This window comes from Hemibagrus wyckioides, linkage group LG03 (genome assembly GCF_019097595.1).
Source record: "Hemibagrus wyckioides isolate EC202008001 linkage group LG03, SWU_Hwy_1.0, whole genome shotgun sequence".
Lineage (NCBI taxonomy): Eukaryota > Metazoa > Chordata > Actinopteri > Siluriformes > Bagridae > Hemibagrus > Hemibagrus wyckioides.
In genome coordinates, this window is record NC_080712.1 from 34,645,154 (window position 1) to 34,655,304 (window position 10,151).

Below are 10,151 nucleotides of genomic sequence, written 5' to 3' on the forward strand. Positions count from 1 at the left end.
ACACACACAAACACGCACACACACACACACACACACACACATTAATACCTTTAATACTGCTTAGAGATCCTCTATTATTCCTCTGCTAAAGTCCCACACTCCATCTGAGGTGAATGATTACTGTCCAGTGGCCCTAACCTCTGTGGTGATGAAGAAACACATCACACACTACACCTGTCCTCTCCATTCATCACACACTACACCTGTCCTCTCTACTCATCACACACTACACCTGTCCTCTCTATTCATCACACACTACACCTGTCCTCTCTATTCATCACACACTACACCTGTCCTCTCTACTCATCACACACTACACCTGTCCTCTCTACTCATCACACACACTACACCTGTCCTCTCTACTCATCACACACTACACCTGTCCTCTCTACTCATAACACACACTACACCTGTCCTCTCTACTCATCACACACTACACCTGTCCTCTCTACTCATCACACACTACACCTGTCCTCTCTACTCATAACACACACTACACCTGTCCTCTCTACTCATCACACACTACACCTGTCCTCTCTACTCATCACACACTACACCTGTCCTCTCTACTCATCACACACTACACCTGTCCTCTCTACTCATCACACACTACACCTGTCCTCTCTATTCATCACACACACTACACCTGTCCTCTCTACTCATCACACACTACACCTGTCCTCTCTACTCATAACACACACTACACCTGTCCTCTCTACTCATCACACACTACACCTGTCCTCTCTACTCATCACACACTACACCTGTCCTCTCCACTCATCACAGACTATACCTGTCCTCTCCATTCATCACACACTACACCTGTCCTCTCTACTCATCACACACTACACCTGTCCTCTCTATTCATCACACACTACACCTGTCCTCTCTACTCATCACACACTACACCTGTCCTCTCTATTCATCACACACACTACACCTGTCCTCTCTACTCATCACACACTACACCTGTCCTCTCTACTCATAACACACACTACACCTGTCCTCTCTACTCATCACACACTACACCTGTCCTCTCTACTCATCACACACTACACCTGTCCTCTCTACTCATAACACACACTACACCTGTCCTCTCTACTCATCACACACTACACCTGTCCTCTCTACTCATCACACACTACACCTGTCCTCTCTACTCATCACACACTACACCTGTCCTCTCTACTCATCACACACTACACCTGTCCTCTCTACTCATCACACACTACACCTGTCCTCTCTACTCATAACACACACTACACCTGTCCTCTCTACTCATCACACACTACACCTGTCCTCTCTACTCATCACACACTACACCTGTCCTCTCTACTCATAACACACACTACACCTGTCCTCTCTACTCATCACACACTACACCTGTCCTCTCTACTCATCACACACTACACTTGTCCTCTCTACTCATAACACACACTACACCTGTCCTCTCTATTCATCACACACTACACCTGTCCTCTCTACTCATCACACACTACACCTGTCCTCTCTACTCATCACACACTACACTTGTCCTCTCTACTCATCACACACTACACCTGTCCTCTCTATTCATCACACACTACACCTGTCCTCTCCACTCATAACACACACTACACCTGTCCTCTCTACTCATCACACACTACACCTGTCATCTCTACTCATCACACACACTACACCTGTCATCTCTACTCATCACACACACTACACCTGTCCTCTCTACTCATCACACACTACACCTGTCCTCTCTATTCATCACACACTACACCTGTCCTCTCTACTCATCACACACTACACCTGTCCTCTCTACTCATCACACACTACACCTGTCCTCTCTACTCATCACACACTACACCTGTCCTCTCTACTCATAACACACACTACACCTGTCCTCTCTACTCATAACACACACTACACCTGTCCTCTCTACTCATAACACACACTACACCTGTCCTCTCTACTCATCACACACTACACCTGTCATCTCTACTCATCACACACACTACACCTGTCCTCTCTACTCATCACACACTACACCTGTCCTCTCTATTCATCACACACTACACCTGTCCTCTCTATTCATCACACACTACACCTGTCCTCTCTACTCATCACACACTACACCTGTCCTCTCTACTCATCACACACTACACCTGTCCTCTCTATTCATCACACACTACACCTGTCCTCTCCACTCATAACACACACTACACCTGTCCTCTCTACTCATCACACACTACACCTGTCCTCTCTACTCATCACACACTACACCTGTCATCTCTACTCATCACACACACTACACCTGTCCTCTCTACTCATCACACACTATACCTGTCCTCTCTATTCATCACACACTACACCTGTCCTCTCTACTCATCACACACTACACCTGTCCTCTCTACTCATCACACACTACACCTGTCCTCTCTACTCATCACACACTACACCTGTCCTCTCTACTCATCACACACTACACCTGTCCTCTCTACTCATCACACACTACACCTGTCCTCTCTACTCATCACACACTACACCTGTCCTCTCTACTCATCACACACTACACCTGTCCTCTCTATTCATCACACACTACACCTGTCCTCTCTACTCATCACACACTACACCTGTCCTCTCTACTCATCACACACTACACCTGTCCTCTCTACTCATCACACACTACACCTGTCCTCTCTACTCATCACACACTACACCTGTCCTCTCTACTCATCACACTACACCTGTCCTCTCTATTCATCACACACTACACCTTTCCTCTCTATTCATCACACACTACACCTGTCCTCTCTACTCATCACACACTACACCTGTCCTCTCTACTCATCACACACTACACCTGTCCTCTCTACTCATAACACACACTACACCTGTCCTCTCTACTAATAACACACACTACACCTGTCCTCTCTACTCATAACACACACTACACCTGTCCTCTCTACTCATCACACACTACACCTGTCCTCTCTACTCATCACACACTACACCTGTCCTCTCTACTCATCACACACTACACCTGTCCTCTCTACTCATCACACACTACACCTGTCCTCTCTATTCATCACACACTACACCTGTCCTCTCTACTCATCACACACTACACCTGTCCTCTCTACTCATCACACACTACACCTGTCCTCTCTACTCATCACACACTACACCTGTCCTCTCTACTCATCACACACTACACCTGTCCTCTCTACTCATCACACACTACACCTGTCCTCTCTACTCATCACACACTACACCTGTCCTCTCTACTCATCACACACTACACCTGTCCTCTCTACTCATCACACACTACACCTGTCCTCTCTACTCATCACACACTACACCTGTCCTCTCTACTCATCACACACTACACCTGTCCTCTCTACTCATCACACACTACACCTGTCCTCTCTATTCATCACACACTACACCTGTCCTCTCTACTCATCACACACTACACCTGTCCTCTCTACTCATCACACACTACACCTGTCCTCTCTACTCATCACACACTACACCTGTCCTCTCTACTCATCACACACTACACCTGTCCTCTCTACTCATCACACACTACACCTGTCCTCTCTACTCATCACACACTACACCTGTCCTCTCTACTCATCACACACTACACCTGTCCTCTCTACTCATAACACACACTACACCTGTCCTCTCTACTCATCACACACTACACCTGTCCTCTCTACTCATCACACACTACACCTGTCCTCTCTACTCATAACACACACTACACCTGTCCTCTCTACTCATCACACACTACACCTGTCCTCTCTACTCATCACACTACACCTGTCATCTCTACTCATAACACACACTACACCTGTCATCTCTACTCATCACACACTACACCTGTCCTCTCTATTCATCACACACTACACCTGTCCTCTCTACTCATCACACTACACCTGTCCTCTCTACTCATCACACACTACACCTGTCCTCTCTACTCATCACACACTACACCTGTCCTCTCCACTCATAACACACACTACACCTGTCCTCTCTACTCATAACACACACTACACCTGTCCTCTCTACTCATCACACACTACACCTGTCCTCTCTACTCATCACACTACACCTGTCCTCTCTACTCATCACACTACACCTGTCCTCTCTATTCATCACACACTACACCTTTCCTCTCTATTCATCACACACTACACCTGTCCTCTCTACTCATCACACACTACACCTGTCCTCTCTACTCATCACACACTACACCTGTCCTCTCTACTCATCACACTATACCTGTCCTCTCTATTCATCACACACTACACCTGTCCTCTCTATTCATCACACACTACACCTGTCCTCTCTATTCATCACACACTACACCTGTCCTCTCTACTCATCACACACTACACCTGTCCTCTCTACTCATCACACACTACACCTGTCCTCTCTACTCATCACACTACACCTGTCCTCTCTACTCATCACACTACACCTGTCCTCTCTACTCATCACACACTACACCTGTCCTCTCTACTCATCACACACTACACCTGTCCTCTCTACTCATCACACACACTACACCTGTCCTCTCTACTCATCACACACTACACCTGTCCTCTCTACTCATCACACACTACACCTGTCCTCTCTACTCATCACACACACTACACCTGTCCTCTCTACTCATCACACACTACACCTGTCCTCTCTATTCATCACACACTACACCTGTCCTCTCTACTCATCACACACTACACCTGTCCTCTCTATTCATCACACACACTACACCTGTCCTCTCTACTCATCACACACTACACCTGTCCTCTCTATTCATCACACACTACACCTGTCCTCTCTACTCATCACACACTACACCTGTCCTCTCTACTCATCACACACTACACCTGTCCTCTCTACTCATCACACACTACACCTGTCCTCTCTATTCATCACACACACTACACCTGTCCTCTCTATTCATCACACACACTACACCTGTCCTCTCTACTCATCACACACTACACCTGTCCTCTCTATTCATCACACACTACACCTGTCCTCTCTACTCATCACACACTACACCTGTCCTCTCTACTCATCACACACTACACCTGTCCTCTCTACTCATCACACACTACACCTGTCCTCTCTATTCATCACACACACTACACCTGTCCTCTCTACTCATCACACACTACACCTGTCCTCTCTATTCATCACACACACTACACCTGTCCTCTCTACTCATCACACACACTACACCTGTCCTCTCTACTCATCACACACTACACCTGTCCTCTCTATTCATCACACACACTACACCTGTCCTCTCTACTCATCACACACTACACCTGTCCTCTCTATTCATCACACACACTACACCTGTCCTCTCTACTCATCACACACACTACACCTGTCCTCTCTAATCAGCAAGCTAGACAAACTCTTACTGATCTAAAAAGTCAGGCCATGACACCATCTCCCATGTCCTGCACTCCACCCCATCTCATCTTCACATGTGAAGCAAAACTCTGTGAGACTTCAGTTCAGCCTTCAACACTGTAGTCCCCTTCAGTCTGTTGGATTATATCAGGGTGCTGGGCCTGTGTTCGTTAGTCTACCAGTGGGTTCTGGACATTTTAACTGGTCAGCTGCAGAAAGTACCTTAACCTTCAACAACCTTACCCTCAATACTGGAGCTCCCTAAGGTTGTTCTAAGCCCTCTGCTCTACTCCATTAACACACAATTGTGTAGCCACTCTTATGTCCAACACCACTGTGAAGTTTCCAGCTGTTTCTGTAGTAGGCCTGATCATTGACAATGATGAGAATTTCTATGTGGATGAAGTAGAAAGTCCCTCAACAGAACCCTGATGGAGAGAGCAGGTGGTGTAGTCTGGATACGCACATGTTCACCTTAATGCTGTTTGTGTTTAACGACTTCATCAATAATTAAGGATCAATAATAGTGGGTACCCTTGGCATACACATTGTGCGTGTGTGTGTGTGTGTGTAACCCTCACCAACATCAAAGGCATACAGTACGTTACATGCTCCCTCTGTGTCATTCCTCCCCCCCCAGATGTAGATGGTATCTTCCACCAACACGGCTGTGTGTCCATAACGCATGTAGGGAACTTCACGAGCGTGTTCCCGACCTCCTGTCCTCACTGGAGGAAGCTTCGTCCACCGCATGGACACTGACACACACACAGTGTTTATCACTTCAATAATTATGTACAATGAATTTCAATGTGTTTAAAAGAATGTCTATAATACAATAATAAGACATGAGTGCATAATAACGTGTACATTAATAAATAATCACATAATAAATACATACTGCTGAATAAATGTCATACGTGTGAGGTGCTGGCGTGTCATATACGTGTGAGGTGCTGGCGTGTCATATACGTGTGAGGTGCTGGCGTGTCATATACGTGTGAGGTGCTGGCGTGTCATATACGTGTGAGGTGCTGGCGTGTCATATACGTGTGAGGTGCTGGCGTGTCATATACGTGTGAGGTGTTGGCGTGTCATATACGTGTGAGGTGTTAGCGTGTTACCGGTGTTGAAGATATGCACATCGATCTGCCGCAGCGTCTCGTAGTCCTCCCCTGAACAGTAACCACCGAACGAGTAAACTTTATGTCCCACAGCCACAGCGGCGTGATTCACCCTGCGGGGGCCGCCGTCCAAACACACTGTCCAGCGCAGCATCACACACTCGCACTCACACACACACACAAACACACACTCACTGCCACGGCAATGCAGGAACCAGCACACACATACACCTCCACTGCATCACCATGGCAACCAAACTCACTCCATCACACATCCCACCTACAGACAGAAGACACACACACACAGAGCATAAATATGTATTTTGTATACACAAACATGTACAGCCATGACTACAAGTATTTGGACAGAGACACAAACGTGTAGATTTTTCCTCTCTACACCAGCACAGGGGATTTTAATCATTTTCACTACAGAAGAAATGTCTGGAATTCCTCAGTTAATGCAATACTCTGAATTAATGCTGAAAGTCTGCACTTCAACCACATTCACTTTAAATCCATTGTAGCAGCTGTACTAAAAAAACTGTTGAGTTCACAATATCCCTGTGTGTGTGTGTGTGTGTGTGTGTGTGTGTGTGTGTGTGTGTCTCTCTGATACTGAGCTGTAAACAGAGCTTTCTGTATGGAATAACTACACGGTCCCTGACCCTGACTGCGGTCTCTGACCCTCAGAATTGTCCTGCATTCTGAGTCACTGTTTACTAAAGAAGACAGAATACCAGAATGCAAGGAATAATAAAATACGGAAGGTTAAAGCCTACCAAAGTGGGATTGTTAATTAGAATCAGGTTTTTATTAAACAGGATAATGAAATTTTAGCAGAGTAGAGAAATGAAACAGACACAGCAGGAGTGTGTTCAGTGACAGCAGGAGTGTGTTCAGAGAGAGCAGGAGTGTGTTCAGTGACAGCAGGAGTGTGTTCAGTGACAGCAGGAGTGTGTTCAGAGAGAGCAGGAGTGTGTTCAGTGAGAGCAGGAGTGTGTTCAGTGAGAGCAGGAGTGTGTTCAGAGAGAGCAGGAGTGTGTTCAGTGACAGCAGGAGTGTGTTCAGAGAGAGCAGGAGTGTGTTCAGAGAGAGCAGGAGTGTGTTCAGAGAGAGCAGGAGTGTGTTCAGTGACAGCAGGAGTGTGTTCAGAGAGAGCAGGAGTGTGTTCAGAGAGAGCAGGAGTGTGTTCAGTGACAGCAGGAGTGTGTTCAGTGACAGCAGGAGTGTGTTCAGAGAGAGCAGGAGTGTGTTCAGTGACAGCAGGAGTGTGTTCAGAGACAGCAGGAGTGTGTTCAGTGACAGCAGGAGTGTGTTCAGAGACAGCAGGAGTGTGTTCAGTGACAGCAGGAGTGTGTTCAGAGACAGCAGGAGTGTGTTCAGAGACAGCAGGAGTGTGTTCAGTGACAGCAGGAGTGTGTTCAGTGACAGCAGGAGTGTGTTCAGAGACAGCAGGAGTGTGTTCAGAGAGAGCAGGAGTGTGTTCAGAGAGAGCAGGAGTGTGTTCAGTGACAGCAGGAGTGTGTTCAGTGACAGCAGGAGTGTGTTCAGTGACAGCAGGAGTGTGTTCAGTGACAGCAGGAGTGTGTTCAGTGACAGCAGGAGTGTGTTCAGTGACAGCAGGAGTGTGTTCAGTGACAGCAGGAGTGTGTTCAGTGACAGCAGGAGTGTGTTCAGAGAGAGCAGGAGTGTGTTCAGTGACAGCAGGAGTGAATTCAGTGACAGCAGGAGTGTGTTCAGAGAGAGCAGGAGTGTGTTCAGTGACAGCAGGAGTGTGTTCAGTGACAGCAGGAGTGTGTTCAGTGACAGCAGGAGTGTGTTCAGTGACAGCAGGAGTGTGTTCAGAGAGAGCAGGAGTGTGTTCAGTGACAGCAGGAGTGTGTTCAGTGACAGCAGGAGTGTGTTCAGAGAGAGCAGGAGTGTGTTCAGTGACAGCAGGAGTGTGTTCAGTGACAGCAGGAGTGTGTTCAGAGAGAGCAGGAGTGTGTTCAGTGACAGCAGGAGTGTGTTCAGTGACAGCAGGAGTGTGTTCAGTGACAGCAGGAGTGTGTTCAGTGACAGCAGGAGTGTGTTCAGAGAGAGCAGGAGTGTGTTCAGTGACAGCAGGAGTGTGTTCAGTGACAGCAGGAGTGTGTTCAGTGACAGCAGGAGTGTGTTCAGTGACAGCAGGAGTGTGTTCAGAGAGAGCAGGAGTGTGTTCAGTGACAGCAGGAGTGTGTTCAGAGAGAGCAGGAGTGTGTTCAGAGAGAGCAGGAGTGTGTTCAGTGACAGCAGGAGTGTGTTCAGTGACAGCAGGAGTGTGTTCAGTAACGTGATCAGGCTCTCAGTAACAGGGTTAGCTGATGAGATAATGAGCTAATGTCAGAATGTCACTGTTAGCTTTGGGCACAGAAACTCATTTTGTTTAGCATGGATTTTAGCTTTAGTATGATAGAAAACAAAACGAAACTTTACTCATCTTTACGTTATTAATGAATTATTTTTCTATAACAGTGTGTGTGTATGTGTGTGTATGTGTGTGTATGTGTGTAATAGATTTTGGTTAGCATTAATAAGACGTACAAAGCTAGCTTAGCTTCAGTGCTAACTGTACAGGGCCACCAAACGGAATTACTTTAAATTTAGCAGCAAAAATCTAAAGGTAATTGATTAACAGAATAAAATTAAAGATATTTCCTTCTTCACTCTTCGCTCTAACTGCCAGCTTCACTGATAAACTTTGCTCCGTTTACACTGGCTGCTAGCGTTAGCATTAGCAATGGACTATCGAGTTGTTATGGAAACATTACTGTTAGATAATAACGCGGACTGACACACACACACACACAAACGCGCGCGCGCACGCACACACACACACTAACACACAGGTCATGCTACATGTTCCATTAAAACAGCTTGTTTACGGCGCGTGCACACAGCTGTATTCCTGCACTAACGTTAATGCTGATGTTCAGCTGTACAGAGAGCTGCGGGATTCAGGAAGGTGTGTGTAAAAGGATGTGTGTGTGTAGGAGTGTGTGTAGGAGTGTGTGTAGGAGTGTGTGTAGGGATGTTACTCACTGTATGCAGGTAAAAAAAAGCAGTAAAATGATGAAGCGAGCTGGTGTTAGAGCCGATGTTGAAGCGGAACCTGTGTGTGTCAAAAACAGCACACACCGCTGGACCTCTGTACTACAACCCGATTGGTTCTAACTCAATCACGTGACTCTGACTGCTCCACGACCACGTGACTGCCCCGGACTCTGGTTAAAGCGAGTTTCATCTTGAGTGTATGAATATTAAAGTTCAGTGCTGAGGAGATCTAGTCAGATAATATGTCTCAATAAGCCAGGAAACACAACACAGTGTGTACAACTGCATTTTGATATCTTTTGTGTAACACACACACACACACACACACACACACGGAACAGAATAGGAACTTTACAGAGTACAGTTTGTCTCAGAGCTTTTAATCTGCAGTAAGCGCGTGAAGGACAGCTTCTATGGTCCAGTCTGATGTCCTGCTTCTCCTTGGATTTTTCATCACCTGAAAATCTGTTTGTGTGTGTGCGTGTGTGTGTGTGTGTACAAGACAGCGGTTTCGTTTCCATGCTC

The 10,151-nt window shown here is 46.6% G+C and overlaps 1 protein-coding gene and 1 long non-coding RNA gene across 7 annotated transcripts in view; both read right to left on the reverse strand.

The window, feature by feature from the left end:
- Nucleotides 1-9,738, reverse strand: part of klhdc3 (kelch domain containing 3) — a 64,384-nt gene extending 54,646 nt beyond the window's left edge. Inside the window, exons 1-3 of one of the 2 annotated variants that reach the window (XM_058385685.1) lie at nt 9,615-9,738; nt 6,552-6,831; nt 6,009-6,185 (exon numbers count right to left, since the gene is read on the reverse strand). In XM_058385685.1, the coding sequence (XP_058241668.1) occupies nt 6,009-6,185; nt 6,552-6,705 (331 nt within the window). In that variant the 5' untranslated portion in view covers nt 6,706-6,831; nt 9,615-9,738. The remainder of the gene's footprint in view (nt 1-6,008; nt 6,186-6,551; nt 6,832-9,614) is intronic. The other variant, XM_058385686.1, reaches the window with a different exon arrangement.
- LOC131350794 (uncharacterized) lies at nt 3-6,002 on the reverse strand. 5 transcript variants are annotated; one of them, XR_009204310.1, is made up of 4 exons: nt 2,914-6,002; nt 2,680-2,851; nt 1,680-1,886; nt 3-1,648 (listed from the first exon to the last, which is right to left on the reverse strand). It is a non-coding gene; the product is annotated as an uncharacterized LOC131350794 (long non-coding RNA). The 5 variants fall into 5 exon arrangements; XR_009204312.1 differs by having other exon boundaries at nt 3-735; nt 941-1,886; XR_009204308.1 differs by having other exon boundaries at nt 3-1,886.
- Nucleotides 9,739-10,151: the final 413 nt, after the last annotated feature.